At 33.6% G+C, this 21497-nt stretch overlaps 1 protein-coding gene across 1 annotated transcript; it reads right to left on the bottom strand.

The window, feature by feature from the left end:
• Nucleotides 1-58: 58 nt before the first annotated feature.
• On the bottom strand, nt 59-17700 carry LOC146906699 (putative FBD-associated F-box protein At1g61330). Its single transcript, XM_085728940.1, has 5 exons — nt 17151-17700; nt 16807-16937; nt 16442-16606; nt 15632-15941; nt 59-342 (listed from the first exon to the last, which is right to left on the bottom strand). Exons 1-5 carry the CDS (start codon nt 17698-17700, stop codon nt 59-61), a joined length of 1440 nt encoding a protein of 479 aa, XP_085585066.1.
• Between the last annotated feature and the right edge of the window lie 3797 nt (nt 17701-21497).

Raw genomic sequence — 21497 nt, 5'->3', positions numbered from 1 at the left:
ATATTAGCAATTATAGAAAAATGTTGTTAGCCAGGATGGAAGCTCTCAAGGCAAGATTTTAAAGTGGATTATCTAAACATCCATCTAAGCCAAGATCTAAAAGAAAACCTACATCTAAACATATCTCTATTATCATCCAAACTCCACCAAAGAACCTGTCAATTTTTGAATCTGCAGAAGCAGCTGCACTTATTCCAGAACCGGAAATTATACAAGAACCTCCAACCAACAACGAACAAGATCTTGAACCGAATACCTTCATCAACCCAGACAATGGTTTGATTCGAACATAAGTCTCTACATCATTCCTGTGTCTTACATTTTCAACACCTAGAACAAATCCTGAACCTCAATTTACCAACACAAAATCTGTTTAAACACTACCTAATCAGCCTATTCCATCCACCAATAGCACTGTCAATCATAACCAAGCTTAAGAACCATCCATCTCAGAAGGGATTCTGATGTATGAGAAGAGAAATGCATATCTGATGGAATAATTGAGAAGTCTTGCTCAAAGTGTATCATATCTCAAGCATCTTCTAGCATACTTGAAGTCAAATGTGAAGATTATGATGGATTTGTTCTTCAAGGAACCTTGGGATACTTTTCATCTCTTTACATTGTAATATATATATATATATATATATATATATATATATATATATATATATATATATATATATATAAACTCTTCCTTATTTTTACTGATGACAAAAGGGGAAGAAAATATAAGATAAGAGGAAAGTAATATATAGTGATAACAAAAGGTAAACAACATACATAGTAAAAAAAAAATTAAAATTATGGAAATAAAAAATATTGTGCTTAATTGAAATCTTATCAGACTAAGATAAATTATCAGACTGGACTTAAGTGAACCATGCAAACCTCTGTGTGACCAAAAATCTGATATCTTGTTGATGTTCTAATATGCTACATTGTTATTTGTTCTGATTCACTCAAGAGTGATTAAGAATGAATTTAATTAACCAGGATATGACTTAGGGGGAGCTTGCAAACCACACCATAATGGACTATGATAGACTCAGGGGGAGCTTGCAAGCCTCTGAACATGAGACTGTCAGACTCATGGGGAGTTTACAAACCTCATACCCTGAAGTCTAACTATTAATTAGATTAACAACTACTGTTCAAAATACTTGTGTTTGTCATCATAATAAATGGGGAGATTGTTGAAATGTACAAGAGTGGTTCATACGATTCCTCTAGGGTTTTGATGATAACAAAGTATTGCAGAACAATTGGATTACTAACATATATTCAAGTGTCCAGAACCAAAGAATTAATCTATCATTGAAGGATGAACATATGAAAAGCATCAAAAGGACTATGAGAAGTCTAGAAGACTATGGTAGAAGAACTAAAGAAAGGTCAACTAGAAATTAGCGTCCTTAGAAGAAAGATGCCAGACAGTAGCTGGAGAGATACCTCGACAGATTCTGTGAAAATCATAAGACTCAGAAGCTAACTGCAAACTTGGATGACCCCTCAGATTTGAGAAAATCCTGAGGGACCCAGAATCCACGTAGGTTTTATCTTCTTCTATGAATTGGCCCTATCAAAGGATCTTCTAGATGAGTTCTTTTGGCTTCTTATGTCTACGTGCGCAAACAGACAAAGGACCTTAAAAACAAAATGAATTCACCGGATAATTCTACTTTCAACAAGGAAATTCAAAGGACTATTCCATGGATTTATCCATATTAGGCAAATGGTCAACCTTCTTGATTGAAGCTTCTCAACGACTCTATTTGCGTTGACACTCTTTTCCAATGTCTCTCAACTGACTGCTTATATAAGGAACGGAAGACCTGAAGAAGATTCACAAGACTCTGCTATTTTACTGTGCCATTACCCATTCAAATCTAACAACACAAAACGCTTAGGACTTTTATATTCAAGTTCATATCTTATAAATCCTAACGAGTTTGTTCATTTGAACAATTTACACTACCTTTGTAAAATCTAGTGTAAGAACAAATTGATTTGTTTACTGTTTTTAACATTTAGAAAGTCTCTCACCTACGTGCTTGAGAAGATAAGTCTCTTTGTTAAACCTTGAGCATTTAGGAAGTATCAATCAGTTGTGATTGAGCGAGGGGAGGTCTTTTGGAGTTGTACTTTAGCAAGAACGCCTTTAGGTAGTGTCCTAGAGCAAGGAAGTCTTGGGAAGTTGTGCTTGAGCAATGAAGTCTTTTGGAACCTATATAAAATTTCTTTGTGTCTGCTTTCTCTCTCTCTCTCTCTCTCTCTCTCTCTCTCTTTCTCTTTTTCTCTTTCTCTGTCTCTTCATCTTTGTGTTATATATTTATCCGCTGCATTCAGACTCTGAGTCAGAATCTGTATACTTCAGATTCAGACCAGCTTTTAAACACTTAGAAAAAGAAACCACGAAAAGCCAACACAATTCCACCTGCCCTTTTTGTATTTTTCTCACCTTCAGTCTGAACTTGTATAAGAGCATTAGAAGCACAAGAGAAGCTCAAAGACTATGGTAGAAGATCTGAAGAGAGGTCAACCACAAGTCAACACCTTGAATCTGAAGAAAGGATGATACTAAGACTCTAGAGATTTACATCGGACTCTAAAGACCTTCAAACTCAGAAGTATAGAAAATATTGAGAGACCCATATACTCCACGTCAGATTTGTCCTCTTTTGTAGCTGCCTCTATCAAAGTTTGATAGTACAGTATGTCCTCTTCTAGCAACGTGTTTAAACAAACAAAAAACTTCAAGGACTAAGAGAATGAAAGGATAATTCCAGTTTCAACAAAGGAATTTCAAATTTCTAATCAATGGAATTATACATATCAGGCAAAGGCCCAACATTTTTTATTTGAAGTTTCTCAACAACTCTTAATGCACACACACTTGCCTATATAAGGAGCTGCTGACTTGAAGAAAGTTAATAAGACTGATATTTTAATTGTGGCATTACTCTGTCAAATTAAAAAGCACATAAAACACTTAATAATTTCTTATCAAAGTTTTTAGCTTATATATTCTAAGTCTTAGAGTTCGTCCTGAATTATACTATATACACCTCTGATTGTATATCAAGTGTAAGAACAAATCTTATTTATTTGTAAACCTTTGGAAGTCTCTTGCTTGTGCGCTTGAGCATTGGAAGTCTCTTTCAGTTGTGATTGAGCATTGGAAGTCCTTTGATTGTGCGCTTGAGCATTTAGAAGTATCTTGGAAGTGTCCTTGAGCAATTGTAATTTAGTGTGATTGCAGTGAAATCCCTTGGAAGTGCAAGGGGACTGGACTATTTCTGGTTTGTAGGAGGAAGCAAGTTCTGAAGGACACACCAGCAGGCTGGGTCACTCTGACCAATTTTGTCTTCTTTTGAAGGAACGTCGCTTTCAAAGTTCTGGGAATATTGTTTGTCTTATTTTGACCACATGCAGAAACAAGCAAGCAACTTCAATGGAAAAGAGAATGTAATAAATCATTCCATAAGAAGGAAAATACTTGCCTAGTACTAATCAACAACATTATCCATTTGAGATAAAGTTTTCAAATTTGAATCAGAGCTTCTCAGGACGAATTTGATGAGGTGGTAATCTTCAAACACCAACTCTTTTATTTTCTCTCCTATACAAGGACATGAGCAGTTTGAAGAAACAGAAAGAGACTACACATTTTTACAAGTGCAAAACTTTGTCAAATTCAAAAGCTCACAAACATTTAAAAAATTCTTACAAACTTAGTATCTTAGATTTTCCTAGTGTTAGAAGTTTCTTGAACTTAAAGTAAGTTTACCACTCTATGAGTTCTAAAGTCTAAACACATACAAAGTCTTCTATAAAACACTGATTGTAAAAGTCTTTTTGTGTGAGGAAAGGAAGTCTCTAACTTGTGTGTTGGAGCAATTGTAATCAAACATAGTAAATAATTTTTTCAGTTGTTAGAATCTGTAATTATTTTTTCTTTGTTAAAATCTTTAATGTTGTGTACTTTTGACAAAGATGAAAATAGGAACATATCTCTAAAAAGTAATTTAGATGCATGATTAGATCATTTTTGCACTTGACTTCAAGTAGGCTTGATATAGTCTTTGCAGTGGAGTTCATTTGATTGCAAGTTGGCTTGATATAGTCTTTTCAGTGGGGTTATGTGCAAGATTTAAATTTTGTCCAAAAGAATCTCATCACACAACTGTCAAGAGAATTTTCAGATTCTTGGTAGGAATTGTAGATCTTGGCCTTTGTACAACAAGGGTTCATATTTTGATCTAATAGCCTACCGTGATAATGACTCTGTTGGGGATAAGCATGAAAGGAATAGCACGAGTGGAGCATGCCAATTGGTGGGAAAACTTTAATACGTTGGTCATGTAGAAAGCAAAACACCATTGTTTTTTCAACTGCAGAACCATAATATGCATATGCTTCTAATTGATGTTCTCGAGTCTTGTGGGTAAGAAATAAGTTGGAAGATTACTCCCTAAGGTACACTTTTAGTCATATCTTATATGATAATACAAGTGTAATTAATATTTATAAGAATCCTATTAAACATTCTAGGTTTAATCATATTGAGGTTAAACATCAATTTATTAGAAATCATGCTGACGAGTCAATAATTAGTCAGTTTTATTATAATATTTGCTTTCGTTTTAATTAGATTTAAGTTTATTTTATTTCAATATTATTTCCTTTTTGAACTATTTTACTTCAATTGCATATTTTTATATTTCAGGAAAGAATATTTGATGGATTGAGTCTTGGAGCAAAAGAAAGGAGACTGGAGCTGATTCGGAGCAAAAATACGAAGATTCAGAGACAAAAATAAGTCTCCCTCAAGTCAAAAGCTTGGCACGGCCTGTGCCAACATGTGGCACGGCCGTGCCACCTCCCAGAATGCCCTTTTGCTGCTTTTGCTTAGGACTTAATCTACTCTGTTTTAGTTTTACCGAAAAGCCCATGTAGTTGCTTAGATTTTAAGTCGAATGTAAACTATAAATAAAGTAGCTTCCCATCACAAATATTCTTCTTTATTTCATGGAATTCAATAAGTGACAATTGTCTTTCTCAATAAAGTTCATCCTTTTATTTCTTTACTTTCTTGTTATTTACTTTATGCTTTCTCTCTTCTTCTCTATGTCTACGATGAACATGAGTGAGTAGACTTCTCTTGTCTTGGGATTGTTGGATAAGTCTAATGACATAATCCTAATCGAACCAAGCTTTAACCCTAACTTCATGTAACCTTAATTTCTAATCTAAATTCACCGTTTTAACATGAATTTACCATTATCAAACTGTGGAAACGAAAGTGGAGGGTTTGATAATTGTTAATCCATCATCTCAAATATCAATTCATAATGCGAAAGCGGAGCTTTGATATTGGAACAAGTGAATTTAGACAAGAATTGCAAAGGCAGCGAAATAGTCTTTGCTATTCTTGAGACATGGGTAGTTTCAATCCTTATAAGCTTCTTCTAGTGATCAAATCAGCGAAATATGTTTGGTTGCTAGAGGTAAACTCTCACTGGACATGGTCGGAAAGGTGAGGGGCTAAAGGGAAACCGGTCTTTAGAAATTAGGTATAAAACATGAAATTATAAGTTAAGGTCTTGGCTAGTGAAGGACTTGTCATTATGACAAACCAATAATCCCAAGGCTCCTTTTTATTATTATATTTCTTTTCAACCAACTGAAATCTCTACTTTACAATCTTTCTTCTATAATCATTCTCTAAAAGTTAATTAAATTGAACAACTCCCTGTTGGAACGATACTCTCTTTTATTACTACTTCGATAAACCGTGCACTTGCGGTTTGTCCCATCACATGCTCAGAAGAGAGATGTGGAATTAAATTTTATTGAAACAAAGCTTCAATTAGCTAATATTTTCATTAAACCACTCCTTAAGGATAGATTAAATTTTATCAAAGATAAATTGTTTATTGAAATTATAGTTCTCATAGTATAGATGTTCTGCAGGATGTTATGTGAAGGTTGGAAAAAAAAACAAAAAGGGGGTTGAATTGCGTTTGCTTTTTCTAAAAACTTTTCTAAGTGTTTCAGAACAGGTCAGAAAAACACAAGAAGAAGGGGGTTAAATATTGTGTTTGATTTTTCTGATTCTTTTTCGAAGTGTTAACACTGGTCAAAGTCTGATGGATACAGAGTCTGAATGCAGCAGATAAAACAGAACAGGAAGATAAAGGGAGGGGAGAGAGAGAGAGAGAACATACACAACAATTTATACCGGTTTCTTCCACAACACATGAGTACTCTAGTCCCCTTGCACTTCCAAGGGATTTAACAATAATCTCACTAGATTACAATTGCTCAAGGACTCTTCCAAGAGACTACCAAATTCTCAAGCACGCTTGCAAGAGACTTCAAAATGCTCAAGGTCACAACCAAGAGACTTCTATTTCTCAATCACTACTGAAAGAGACTTCCATTGCTCAAGCACAACTGCAAGAGACTTCCAATTTCTCAAAGACACTTTTTAATGAGCAAGCACGCAGATCGGAGACTTCCAATACTCAATCACAACTGAAAGAGACTTTTTTTTGTTTACAAAAACAAATGTGTTCTTACATTTTATAAACAATCAGAGGTGTAAACTAAACAATACAGAACATACTTTTAAGGCTTTAGAATTTCTATGATACAAACTATGATAAGATATTATAAGTGATTTTGCGCTATTTGATTTTTGCAGAGTAATGACACAATAAAAATAGCAGAGTCTTGTTGATCTACTTCAGGTCTTCAACTCCTTATATAAGTAAATATTTAAGAGTTCCAACACATTCAGAGTCATTGAGAAGTTTTGAATCAAGGAGGTTTGACCATTGCCTGATATGGATAATTCCATTTAATAGTCATTTGAAATTCCTTTGTTGAAACTGGAATTATCTATTCATTCTCTTTCTCCTTGAAGTTCTTTGTTTGTTTCTAAATGTGGTTAGAATAAGAAAAAATTGTAATATCATATCCTTGATAGAGATAGCTTCAGAAGACGATAAATCTGACGTGGAGTATGGGTCCCTCAAGATCTTTTGAGTCTGGAGGTCTTCCATGTCGGACGAGGTCTTTTGAGTCTGATGATCTTCATAGTCTGATGAGGTTAATCTTCAACTTATGAGTAGCATCTTTTCTTCTGATCCAAGATGTTGGCTTCTAGTGACCTTTCTTCGGATCTTCTATCATAGTCTTTTAAGCTTCTCTTATGCTTCTGATGCTCTTATACATATCCAAGCCATTTATAGGTTTTATTTTATGGTCCTGCACACTTGAAGAAATATTAGCATATACAATTGTTCTTCAATACTTTGTTATCATCAAAACCTTAGATGAATTGTACAAACCAATTTTGTTCCAACAATCTCCCCCTTTTTGATGATGACAAACACAAGTATTTGGACCAATTGTTGTTAATTTAATTAACAGGTTGACTTCAGGTCTAAGATTCGTATGCTCCCCCTGAATCTCCCAGTCCCAAGATCTGAGGTTTGTAAGATCCCCCTAAGTCATATCCAGGTCAATTAAATTCATTCTTAATCACAATTAAGCGCATCAGAGCATATAAATATAAACATATCAGAACTTTAAACCTGTATTAGACTTTAAAAGGATTTTGAATCACTCTTTATGAGTCTAGTTTGATTAGAACTCTTAGGTACTGAATCTCATTAGAACACTCATTCAGAGTCTGGATACAATTTGAAAATTCTTAAGTACCAAGTCTCGCTAGAATCAGACTGAGTATTTTGAAATTTCACACCCATTCAAAAAGTTAAAAACAACACACAATTAAAACATGTTTATTTCTCTGTTTCAGACTTGGATATAACTTTTAATATTTTTTGTCTTCCTCCCCTTTAAACAAGCTTCAATAATTATGTATTGTCTCCCTTTCTTTCGAAGAAGCTAAATAGCCCACCTAAATTGGCACGGAAAGAATCGAACCTGAGACCTTGCGGAAGATCACACTCCCAAGACCCAAGCCAATACCACCTTGTCTCCCCTTATTATTACTATATATTAATTCGTCTTATCATTTTCTCTCCCTTTTATTATCAACAAAAGTAATTAAGAACATGTAATAGAAGAAAATTGTATATAACAACAGATTTTACACAAAAATACAATATAAAAGCTCTCTTGCACAAATATTAAAGCATATAAATACTGTCCTAAGGTTTCTTAGAAAGCAGATCCATTAGAATCATCATGTTTAAGCTGATTTCATCTTTAGTAGCCTTCAAATCTGATTGATTCTGCATAAATCTCTCTTGAATATGAAAAAAATCTGATATTCTCTGAGAGAGTTCTTTAATCTTGTTCTTCAGCTCTTTTTGTTCCTTCTTGAACGCCAACAACTCCTCTGATCTATACTTCCTCCTTTTGAATAGCAGATCTGATGAACTTATGAGAGAGATTATAGCTCTCTTATAGTCAAAATAAGGATTATGAACTATGTTACGAATAACAGTGCTAGTGTCAAAAGGTTGGTCAGTTTGAGTGAAGTTGGTCGGATATAACAGATGTTTGAAGTTCAACAGACTCAATAGAATTTGACAGGGAATTTATGAGTATGTGAAATACATTTGTTACAGGGATGGTGGAGGCAGGGAATGAGCCAGAAAAAATTATTAAGGGTGGCGAAAATATAACACATGATAAACAACATCGACGATAATTAAATTTTATTCATAATTGTATAAAATTAGTTTGAAGACAAATAAATAGATATATCCTACAAAAGTAAATGCACATAAAAAAGTATCTTGGAAGTGTCCTTGAGCAATTGTAATTTAGTGTGATTGCAGTGAAATCCCTTGGAAGTGCAAGGGGACTGGACTATTTCTGGTTTGTAGGAGGAAGCAAGTTCTGAAGGACACACCAGCAGGCTGGGTCACTCTGACCAATTTTGTCTTCTTTTGAAGGAACGTCGCTTTCAAAGTTCTGGGAATATTGTTTGTCTTATTTTGACCACATGCAGAAACAAGCAAGCAACTTCAATGGAAAAGAGAATGTAATAAATCATTCCATAAGAAGGAAAATACTTGCCTAGTACTAATCAACAACATTATCCATTTGAGATAAAGTTTTCAAATTTGAATCAGAGCTTCTCAGGACGAATTTGATGAGGTGGTAATCTTCAAACACCAACTCTTTTATTTTCTCTCCTATACAAGGACATGAGCAGTTTGAAGAAACAGAAAGAGACTACACATTTTTACAAGTGCAAAACTTTGTCAAATTCAAAAGCTCACAAACATTTAAAAAATTCTTACAAACTTAGTATCTTAGATTTTCCTAGTGTTAGAAGTTTCTTGAACTTAAAGTAAGTTTACCACTCTATGAGTTCTAAAGTCTAAACACATACAAAGTCTTCTATAAAACACTGATTGTAAAAGTCTTTTTGTGTGAGGAAAGGAAGTCTCTAACTTGTGTGTTGGAGCAATTGTAATCAAACATAGTAAATAATTTTTTCAGTTGTTAGAATCTGTAATTATTTTTTCTTTGTTAAAATCTTTAATGTTGTGTACTTTTGACAAAGATGAAAATAGGAACATATCTCTAAAAAGTAATTTAGATGCATGATTAGATCATTTTTGCACTTGACTTCAAGTAGGCTTGATATAGTCTTTGCAGTGGAGTTCATTTGATTGCAAGTTGGCTTGATATAGTCTTTTCAGTGGGGTTATGTGCAAGATTTAAATTTTGTCCAAAAGAATCTCATCACACAACTGTCAAGAGAATTTTCAGATTCTTGGTAGGAATTGTAGATCTTGGCCTTTGTACAACAAGGGTTCATATTTTGATCTAATAGCCTACCGTGATAATGACTCTGTTGGGGATAAGCATGAAAGGAATAGCACGAGTGGAGCATGCCAATTGGTGGGAAAACTTTAATACGTTGGTCATGTAGAAAGCAAAACACCATTGTTTTTTCAACTGCAGAACCATAATATGCATATGCTTCTAATTGATGTTCTCGAGTCTTGCGGGTAAGAAATAAGTTGGAAGATTACTCCCTAAGGTACACTTTTAGTCATATCTTATATGATAATACAAGTGTAATTAATATTTATAAGAATCCTATTAAACATTCTAGGTTTAATCATATTGAGGTTAAACATCAATTTATTAGAAATCATGCTGACGAGTCAATAATTAGTCAGTTTTATTATAATATTTGCTTTCGTTTTAATTAGATTTAAGTTTATTTTATTTCAATATTATTTCCTTTTTGAACTATTTTACTTCAATTGCATATTTTTATATTTCAGGAAAGAATATTTGATGGATTGAGTCTTGGAGCAAAAGAAAGGAGACTGGAGCTGATTCGGAGCAAAAATACGAAGATTCAGAGACAAAAATAAGTCTCCCTCAAGTCAAAAGCTTGGCACGGCCTGTGCCAACATGTGGCACGGCCGTGCCACCTCCCAGAATGCCCTTTTGCTGCTTTTGCTTAGGACTTAATCTACTCTGTTTTAGTTTTACCGAAAAGCCCATGTAGTTGCTTAGATTTTAAGTCGAATGTAAACTATAAATAAAGTAGCTTCCCATCACAAATATTCTTCTTTATTTCATGGAATTCAATAAGTGACAATTGTCTTTCTCAATAAAGTTCATCCTTTTATTTCTTTACTTTCTTGTTATTTACTTTATGCTTTCTCTCTTCTTCTCTATGTCTACGATGAACATGAGTGAGTAGACTTCTCTTGTCTTGGGATTGTTGGATAAGTCTAATGACATAATCCTAATCGAACCAAGCTTTAACCCTAACTTCATGTAACCTTAATTTCTAATCTAAATTCACCGTTTTAACATGAATTTACCATTATCAAACTGTGGAAACGAAAGTGGAGGGTTTGATAATTGTTAATCCATCATCTCAAATATCAATTCATAATGCGAAAGCGGAGCTTTGATATTGGAACAAGTGAATTTAGACAAGAATTGCAAAGGCAGCGAAATAGTCTTTGCTATTCTTGAGACATGGGTAGTTTCAATCCTTATAAGCTTCTTCTAGTGATCAAATCAGCGAAATATGTTTGGTTGCTAGAGGTAAACTCTCACTGGACATGGTCGGAAAGGTGAGGGGCTAAAGGGAAACCGGTCTTTAGAAATTAGGTATAAAACATGAAATTATAAGTTAAGGTCTTGGCTAGTGAAGGACTTGTCATTATGACAAACCAATAATCCCAAGGCTCCTTTTTATTATTATATTTCTTTTCAACCAACTGAAATCTCTACTTTACAATCTTTCTTCTATAATCATTCTCTAAAAGTTAATTAAATTGAACAACTCCCTGTTGGAACGATACTCTCTTTTATTACTACTTCGATAAACCGTGCACTTGCGGTTTGTCCCATCACATGCTCAGAAGAGAGATGTGGAATTAAATTTTATTGAAACAAAGCTTCAATTAGCTAATATTTTCATTAAACCACTCCTTAAGGATAGATTAAATTTTATCAAAGATAAATTGTTTATTGAAATTATAGTTCTCATAGTATAGATGTTCTGCAGGATGTTATGTGAAGGTTGGAAAAAAAAACAAAAAGGGGGTTGAATTGCGTTTGCTTTTTCTAAAAACTTTTCTAAGTGTTTCAGAACAGGTCAGAAAAACACAAGAAGAAGGGGGTTAAATATTGTGTTTGATTTTTCTGATTCTTTTTCGAAGTGTTAACACTGGTCAAAGTCTGATGGATACAGAGTCTGAATGCAGCAGATAAAACAGAACAGGAAGATAAAGGGAGGGGAGAGAGAGAGAGAGAACATACACAACAATTTATACCGGTTTCTTCCACAACACATGAGTACTCTAGTCCCCTTGCACTTCCAAGGGATTTAACAATAATCTCACTAGATTACAATTGCTCAAGGACTCTTCCAAGAGACTACCAAATTCTCAAGCACGCTTGCAAGAGACTTCAAAATGCTCAAGGTCACAACCAAGAGACTTCTATTTCTCAATCACTACTGAAAGAGACTTCCATTGCTCAAGCACAACTGCAAGAGACTTCCAATTTCTCAAAGACACTTTTTAATGAGCAAGCACGCAGATCGGAGACTTCCAATACTCAATCACAACTGAAAGAGACTTTTTTTTGTTTACAAAAACAAATGTGTTCTTACATTTTATAAACAATCAGAGGTGTAAACTAAACAATACAGAACATACTTTTAAGGCTTTAGAATTTCTATGATACAAACTATGATAAGATATTATAAGTGATTTTGCGCTATTTGATTTTTGCAGAGTAATGACACAATAAAAATAGCAGAGTCTTGTTGATCTACTTCAGGTCTTCAACTCCTTATATAAGTAAATATTTAAGAGTTCCAACACATTCAGAGTCATTGAGAAGTTTTGAATCAAGGAGGTTTGACCATTGCCTGATATGGATAATTCCATTTAATAGTCATTTGAAATTCCTTTGTTGAAACTGGAATTATCTATTCATTCTCTTTCTCCTTGAAGTTCTTTGTTTGTTTCTAAATGTGGTTAGAATAAGAAAAAATTGTAATATCATATCCTTGATAGAGATAGCTTCAGAAGACGATAAATCTGACGTGGAGTATGGGTCCCTCAAGATCTTTTGAGTCTGGAGGTCTTCCATGTCGGACGAGGTCTTTTGAGTCTGATGATCTTCATAGTCTGATGAGGTTAATCTTCAACTTATGAGTAGCATCTTTTCTTCTGATCCAAGATGTTGGCTTCTAGTGACCTTTCTTCGGATCTTCTATCATAGTCTTTTAAGCTTCTCTTATGCTTCTGATGCTCTTATACATATCCAAGCCATTTATAGGTTTTATTTTATGGTCCTGCACACTTGAAGAAATATTAGCATATACAATTGTTCTTCAATACTTTGTTATCATCAAAACCTTAGATGAATTGTACAAACCAATTTTGTTCCAACAATCTCCCCCTTTTTGATGATGACAAACACAAGTATTTGGACCAATTGTTGTTAATTTAATTAACAGGTTGACTTCAGGTCTAAGATTCGTATGCTCCCCCTGAATCTCCCAGTCCCAAGATCTGAGGTTTGTAAGATCCCCCTAAGTCATATCCAGGTCAATTAAATTCATTCTTAATCACAATTAAGCGCATCAGAGCATATAAATATAAACATATCAGAACTTTAAACCTGTATTAGACTTTAAAAGGATTTTGAATCACTCTTTATGAGTCTAGTTTGATTAGAACTCTTAGGTACTGAATCTCATTAGAACACTCATTCAGAGTCTGGATACAATTTGAAAATTCTTAAGTACCAAGTCTCGCTAGAATCAGACTGAGTATTTTGAAATTTCACACCCATTCAAAAAGTTAAAAACAACACACAATTAAAACATGTTTATTTCTCTGTTTCAGACTTGGATATAACTTTTAATATTTTTTGTCTTCCTCCCCTTTAAACAAGCTTCAATAATTATGTATTGTCTCCCTTTCTTTCGAAGAAGCTAAATAGCCCACCTAAATTGGCACGGAAAGAATCGAACCTGAGACCTTGCGGAAGATCACACTCCCAAGACCCAAGCCAATACCACCTTGTCTCCCCTTATTATTACTATATATTAATTCGTCTTATCATTTTCTCTCCCTTTTATTATCAACAAAAGTAATTAAGAACATGTAATAGAAGAAAATTGTATATAACAACAGATTTTACACAAAAATACAATATAAAAGCTCTCTTGCACAAATATTAAAGCATATAAATACTGTCCTAAGGTTTCTTAGAAAGCAGATCCATTAGAATCATCATGTTTAAGCTGATTTCATCTTTAGTAGCCTTCAAATCTGATTGATTCTGCATAAATCTCTCTTGAATATGAAAAAAATCTGATATTCTCTGAGAGAGTTCTTTAATCTTGTTCTTCAGCTCTTTTTGTTCCTTCTTGAACGCCAACAACTCCTCTGATCTATACTTCCTCCTTTTGAATAGCAGATCTGATGAACTTATGAGAGAGATTATAGCTCTCTTATAGTCAAAATAAGGATTATGAACTATGTTACGAATAACAGTGCTAGTGTCAAAAGGTTGGTCAGTTTGAGTGAAGTTGGTCGGATATAACAGATGTTTGAAGTTCAACAGACTCAATAGAATTTGACAGGGAATTTATGAGTATGTGAAATACATTTGTTACAGGGATGGTGGAGGCAGGGAATGAGCCAGAAAAAATTATTAAGGGTGGCGAAAATATAACACATGATAAACAACATCGACGATAATTAAATTTTATTCATAATTGTATAAAATTAGTTTGAAGACAAATAAATAGATATATCCTACAAAAGTAAATGCACATAAAAAAGTACTCCCTCCGTTTCAAAATATAAGCAAAATTCATTTTTTAGGTTCATTCATTTAATGATGAATGTGGTTCATAATATGGACCATATACATCATTAAATGAATGAACCTAAAAAGTGAATTTTGCTTATATTTTGAAACGGAGGGTGTATCCATCAAGGAAAGCCACATCAATATTATAAAAAGGTGTGAGTATTGCATTCATTTATTGCCAAGGGAGGGGTGGCGATCACTGTATATGCATATAGAAGTACAGTATTGCATGTAGTTAAGGGTGGCGGCTGCCCTATTTTGCTTATAGGTAGCTCCGTCCCTGGGTGGAGGGTACAGGGGTAGGCAAGGCAATAACAATGTCTGGAGCAAAGGTATTGAAGGGTTGAGCTGATCGTATGAGTGATAGCCAATTTACTCGGAATCACTATGTGCGTCATTCCTTTTCAATATCTGCGATTTAATATTTTCAGGGGTAAATTGAAATGCATTCACTTTCGTGCTATTTTTAATAAATTGCGGTGAAGCTGGAAACTTGGAAGGGTGTGCTCTGGTCTGTTACATAGGATTTACGAAGCATACACTTCTTACTAAGTATGATTTGAGTTTTTTTTTTTTTTTTTTTTTTTTGTTTATAATTAGTGACTGAGGGAGTAGTTTGCTACAACCAAGTCCATGTTATTCTATAAAAAATCTTTATGACTTGAACATCCATCTGATAGATCATAATCCACCGAATATTAATGAATGGAGGGGAATCGAATAAGGTTTTAAGTGGCAAATATATACTCTGATAATCTAATATTCGAATTTTAACATAATCAATTAATAGCTACCCAATAATTTCCAGTATATTTATTTTATGTAACTTTCACATATAAAATGTACTCTATTTGGAATGACCTTCAATGTAATGGTAAATGTATATATCTTGAAATATTTCACCTTAATTTCACTAACCATTTCAACTTCTTAATTAGAAAGAGTGTTATATATGTGTGCATTGGTGAAGTTATAAATACATCGTCGGCATTGTATCCCTAAAAAGGGAAAAAGAATGGATAAATGAATAATAAATCATAAAATCAAAGTATAGTTAAGGAGGAAAAACAATGAAGTTTAAGATTGAAATATAGAGTTGTTGGTTACACCGAAGACATATGAAATAAACAAGGGAACATAAAGCAAAATTGGCACATTGCCATTATAACATCATAACATTACAACTCTATAGGAGAAACACATACTACTAAATTTGAAACTCAAAATTCGTCTAGGATCCAACGTTTTGAATGAGTTGGATTACCGAAACTCTCATCATAATAACTTTCATATACATATACTTTGGCCTTTGTTGATGCTTTCCAAGAATGAATAAGTTTTGCATATTCTGGTCTGAACTCGCTACATCCATTCTCTGGTAGAATTAAAAATACCATCTCCAATATTGTTGCTCTTTGCAAAATTATCTTTAGTAGCTCAAGTTCAGAAGCCAAAAAATTAAAACTTCTCACCACTGCAACTTTAAGTTGAGTAAATTTGTGATTGCACTTGTCAAGCTGAGGTTTATGGTGCAATTCCCAATACATTCCAAGGTCAAATTTGTATTTTTTTAGCTGCAAATATAGGTTAAAGTCAAGCTCAAAGAAATAAATATCATAAATTACTTAAGGGATCAGAAGTAGACGCCTATATTTTTTATTTATATAAATTGTATTTTTTTATTCGAAATTATCATTTTAATTTTAATTTTCTACCTATGTTTATAATTAGGGTTTTACATCAATGTTAAAAGTATATACACATATATTCTTCTTCTTCTTCCTATTTAACAATATTTTTATTATTTTGTTTCACAACCATTATTTATAAATATTGACTTCACCTTCAATTTTATAATTAAAAAAATAATAATCAAGATTGCAAGCAATTCTATCCATTTAGAATTACTCAATTATCCTTTGGTGGATTGTCCACCAAAAGAATAAATTCCATGGATTGGCTGAGATCTAAAAACCAATCTTAAAAAAATAATACATATACTTTTAGATTCATATCAATAAAAGATTAATTAAAATTTTAGTCTTAACTAATAGAATGAAGTAGTAGTACTTACATCAATGAACAATTTCACCAAAGATGGACAATTTTTTAGAAACATAGTTATATCGTATGGATTGCAAAATATAGCCCCATCCATCAACAATTGAAGCTCCCTCAAATTTCCAAAAGAATATTGTGCTTCTCGAAATACCCCATCACGAATCCTTACAGCCACTCCCTAAAATTACAAGGTTTAATAATTTATGCATATTATTAAAGGCATCAATAAATTCAAATAATAATAATAAGTGCATATATTTGGTCAAAAAAAATGTATATAGATATATTGCATGATATAGTTTGTAAGTAATTAAATAAAATAGTAAATAGTGAAATGTAAATAAATAAGAATAAGCATATGCTTGTTTATATATATACCTCAATAAGTTGAGGTGTAGTGGTGAGAATGCTGACATGCGAGAAATCTTTGGCAAGAGCTTCTAGCTGAGTAGATTGCATGTATTCTTTTGATGGTGTAAAGCGAAAGAAAGCATCGGACAATTGCATCCCTTGAGCAATTCGAACAATTGGAAATTTTCCATGATAAAAAATTGAACGAAGAGTTGGTGAATCGATTTCAATCTCTTCCAAGTCCTCACAACAATCGATTCTCAAATTTTTTAAATATTTATTTTGTCTAGCAATTAATTTCAATTTCTTAATTGTAGAGCAATTAATTAAAACAATCATTTCAAGCATCTTACAATGCTCAATCAACATACCAGACATTTCTTCAGTGATGTGGATGTTAGCTAGCTTTAGCTTTTGCAAAAGTTGCAAACCACTTGGAACATCTGGTAACTGGATCACACATTGAGCCAATTTTAGTGTTTTTAACTTGTGCAGTGCGTTAAAAACAGTAGATTCAATTGTGAAACCAGGTTGGTAAAAAGTCAGCTCAAGATCCTCTAGATCCTTGTTAGTGCATATTTGCAACCATCTCTTAAGCAAAACTTCAATCCCAACAGGATCGATATGTAACTGAAACGTTTTAATTTCGTCACCTTCATGCGAATTGAATAAATGATCAACTATTGCAGCCAAATTTTGTTGGCTATATCGGAAACATAAGTCTCTATCAAACAAGAATCGGCGATTATGACACCATGATCTTTTGTACCTAGGAGACACGGTTGTTGCAGTTACAATTGCATGTTTGATTGGTAAAAAAGTGAAAATGTTTTGAATCATATCCTCATAAAGACTACCAGAGGAAGCAATTTTGGATTCTCTTTCCTCAAGTAATTGGGTTTGGTTTTCAAAATTGGCCATCGGTGAAAATGACAAAAGAAAACAATGAAGGTAGAAATGAAAACAAGGTTGGATTTCAAGTGTATACCACTAGATTGAAAATGTGATGAATGAATAAAATAGTGGCATTGGATTTTATAGATTGAAATCCAATAAAAAAAAGTCAAAAATAATTAAATTGGAGAAAGGACTATTTGATATCTAACCAATGCAGTCAAACAAAAATATATATATTTTGGTCAACAATTGATTAGAAATAAAATATCACCAACTAGTTTTTTATATTATTTATATTATTTGCTTTTTTATATTAGACTGGGTTCTTCTAGTAAGTATACTTCTCAACTTTAAAAAATAAATTGAGTCAAAAAAAAACTTGGAAAGAGAAATTTAATCAACCAATACATATTTAAAAATGATACTCTCTCTGTCTCAAAATAATTGTGTCTTTGACATTTTTCTGTCTCAAAATAATTGTCTTTTTATAATACCAATGTAGCATTTATTATTATTTTTCCCACTATTATACCCTTATTTATTGAATTTTATCTAACTTAATTATTTCACTAACTATAATTAATACGGGTATTTTAGTAAATGATACTAATTTTACGGTGATGTCTCGGGTGAATCATCAATTAAGTGGTTCACCGGTGGACCACTTTTATATACCATCAATATATATTTAAAGGTGTAGATGAAAAAAAAAAAGAAAAAGAGAACACATATTTTTAGGTTTGTAGACTTTTGTTGGTTGCATTTTGTTAAAACAAGTGTTCTAACAAGATGTCGGACATGATGTCTAGACATGTTGGTACGACATCATAGTGTGGCTTGTTCCTCTTTCTTGGAGATTAATATAAAACTTGAAGATTCCTGAAAGATCGCTGAAGATTTGTATCACGTGAAAAGTTGACCAAGAAGCGTGATATTTCTAGAAGCAGAGAAAGACGGATTGTACTTAGCGTGTCTCTTAAGTATGTTGTTACAACATTTAAGGAAATCTGATCTGCTTCAGAATATTTGTGCTGGAATTTCCTGATTCAGCTGGATGTCTAACTCGATTAGTGCATCAAGCCCATTCTGCAATCGGGCTATATAAAGGAAGACTCAAGACCTAATTTGTCACTGATTCTGCCATTCACATAAGAGGTAATTAGGGTTTTTAGTCTATCCTTGTTATTTGTGAGCTACTCTCGTATTGGAGTTGTACTGGTTATTTGAATTGTAAACTCTGAATCAATCAAAGCTTGTAAGCATGAGTTGATTTTATATTTAGGAGAGTGTTTCAATTAATGATTTTACTATTAATTTGACCACTGGGATTGTGATTGAGAGGAGGTGAGTAGGGGATCTCATATCTAGGAGAGTCTTAGATAGAAATTGCATGAGTAGTGATTAAGTGAGAAGCTAGTAGACAGGAGATAGTTTTTATGTATGCTTCGAATTGATACTACTATAGTGAATTTCCTTCCTGGATTGGTAGCCGCCAGACGTAGGTGAAGTTGAACCGAACTGAGTTAACAAACAACTAGTGCCATTTTACTTCATGTATCATTTATCTCCATTTGTTGTTTGTTATTTGCGTTATCATGACGTCTTGACATCGCACTCATCTTGACATCGTATATAACATATTTACTGCGTGCCAGAATTTTAATTGGCATCAGATCAGGCACCCTGTTCTGTTTCTGGGTGAGCTCTAGGGAAGATATTTTCTGGTACTATGGAATTGGAATGAGGACAATTTAACAAACCACCTATTCTGGATGGGCCCAACTATGATTACTAGAATGTATGCATTGTGGCATACCTTAAGTCTATTGACATTAGGAGTTCGACAAGATTTGGACTTAGAGCGAAAAGGTCTAAATGCCTTAAAGTTCGACGCGGTGCAAGTTAAGGAGGCAAATCCGTCGAAGTCGAACAACTTACATCCGAGGCGGGAAGATTCAAATTTCAAAGAGAAGCAGTTTCCTCAATGGAGAATGTGGGAGGCGAGCGGTTGTCTACATGGAAGAAGTGTTGACCGTGGAGTTAGGCTATTCCAGTTATTTTATTATGTATAAATAAGAGTTTTCCATCGGGAAAACGGGTCACAAATCACCTATACAGAATTCTAAAGGATTTGTCGAACCACCTTTATTTTTAATGCATTGAATTTTACCTTTCCTTTTAAGTTTCTACAATTTAAACTCAATACCTTTACTTTGCTTTTAAAACCTTTTTCTTGTCGAAAGACGCCACACGGTCTCATCCTGTTCGTAAAGAAACCTATGAACTTGATGAACGCACGAAAACAAAATGCACAACATGTCCTAGGATCTCTAGTTTGGTCTTGCTCGTAATAATCAAAACCAGCCCGTATTGTTTACCAAAAACATCGATAAACAAGTGGCTAGTGCTTGGTAACCCTGATTCGTGTTTTGAATCAAAGAGTTAAACATCGTACCAATTTGTTGTGTCAACAAATTAACCATCTTATGATTTCTCTCATCCATTTTTGCTTAAACAACATCATAGAATCTGTAGATAAGGCTGGTGGAGCATTTATGCCAAACACGCTAGAACTTGAAGGACTATGTGTGTTAAACGGTGTAAATGGATTTGCATGTTCTGTAAATGCATGGATATTATGAAAATTTTCAATCAGTGAAGTTAGCATACCGTATGGTTGGTCTTTAGAAAAGTTCTGCATATTTATAACCCTATCATCAAATCAGGCCCTAACTTGAGGGTTTGAAGTAGGGACACTTGTAGACACGGGTACACCAGCAGTAAACGGTGGCACAAAGGTCCCCATTTCTGGTTGTGTTATCTGAGCGGTTACAATCAGAGCATTACTCCCATTTTCGTTTATACCGGCATGGCCATGGTTGCCCCCACGGCCGTCGATACACTTGCACACTGCAGGGGTGGATGCCCGTGTAATTTGTGCTTGTGAAGAGGATTGTGATGATTGTGATGACATAGAACACCAGTATTGGCAGATTTAGTCATTATTTTCAAAGCTTTACCACTTCTTAAATGCATGCACAAAATGTGGATTCTTTCCCATAAAAACTTCACTGAAAATAGTTGATAATCTTAAAAAAAAACCGTTTTCACAAGAAATGTTTTTCGAAAAACAAGTATTTTTTATAAAAAAGTTTTGAATTTTTTCGGAAGATTATGGCAATCTCTTCCAAAGGGTTTTATGCTTGAAATATTCACAATGGAAATTTCTTCCAAGGGTTTTGAAAAAAAAATGGAAATTTCTTTCCAAGGTTTTGAAAAAATTAGTTTTCTTAAAAATTAAAATGGAAATTTGTTCCCAAGGTTTTGAAAAAGTTTTTTTTTTAAATGATGCACAAACAGGGTCCACCGGGAGTGGCAATTTGTTTACTGGTGTTTTTGGTAAACAATACGGGTTGGTTTTGATTATTACGAGCAGGACCAAACCAGAGATCCTAGGACATGTTGTTCATTTTGGTTTTGTGCATTCATCAAGTTCATAGGTTTATTTACGAACAGGACGAGGCCGTGTGGTGTCTTTCAACAGAAAAAGGGTTTTAAAAGCAAAGTAAAGGCATTAGTTTAAATTGCATAAACTAAAGCGAAAGGTAAAATACAATGCATTAAAAATAAAGGTGGTTCGACAAATCCTTTACATACATTCATTATGACTCTTTTCTCTCGCGCTGGTGCTTCGAGTGTTTAGAATTATGTGTAGGTGATTTGCGACCCGTTTTCTCTATGGAAAACTCCACTATCAGCATTTATTCCATGTAGACAACCGCTTGTCTCCCACGTTCTCCATTGAGGAAACCACTTCTCTT

The sequence above is a fragment of the Medicago sativa genome, chromosome 7, assembly GCF_051527215.1.
Source record: "Medicago sativa cultivar Bolivia chromosome 7, Bolivia_mono, whole genome shotgun sequence".
In the NCBI taxonomy this organism is placed as follows: domain Eukaryota; kingdom Viridiplantae; phylum Streptophyta; class Magnoliopsida; order Fabales; family Fabaceae; genus Medicago; species Medicago sativa.
Note: the sequence above shows the minus strand (reverse complement) of the source record. Positions and strands in the feature narration are given on the sequence as shown.

What these genes read in the sequence shown, in the direction of transcription:
- LOC146906699 (XM_085728940.1), bottom strand. Translation starts at nt 17,700, where the DNA reads ATGGCCAATTTTGAAAACCAAACCCAATTACTTGAGGAAAGAGAATCC. An exon ending in CATCACTGAAGAAATGTCTG is followed by an intron (nt 16,938 to 17,150) that starts GTATGTTGATTG and finishes GAATTGCTCAAG; the next exon opens with GGATGCAATTGTCCGATGCT. An exon ending in TGGTGAAATTGTTCATTGAT is followed by an intron (nt 15,942 to 16,441) that starts GTAAGTACTACT and finishes CTATATTTGCAG; the next exon opens with CTAAAAAAATACAAATTTGA.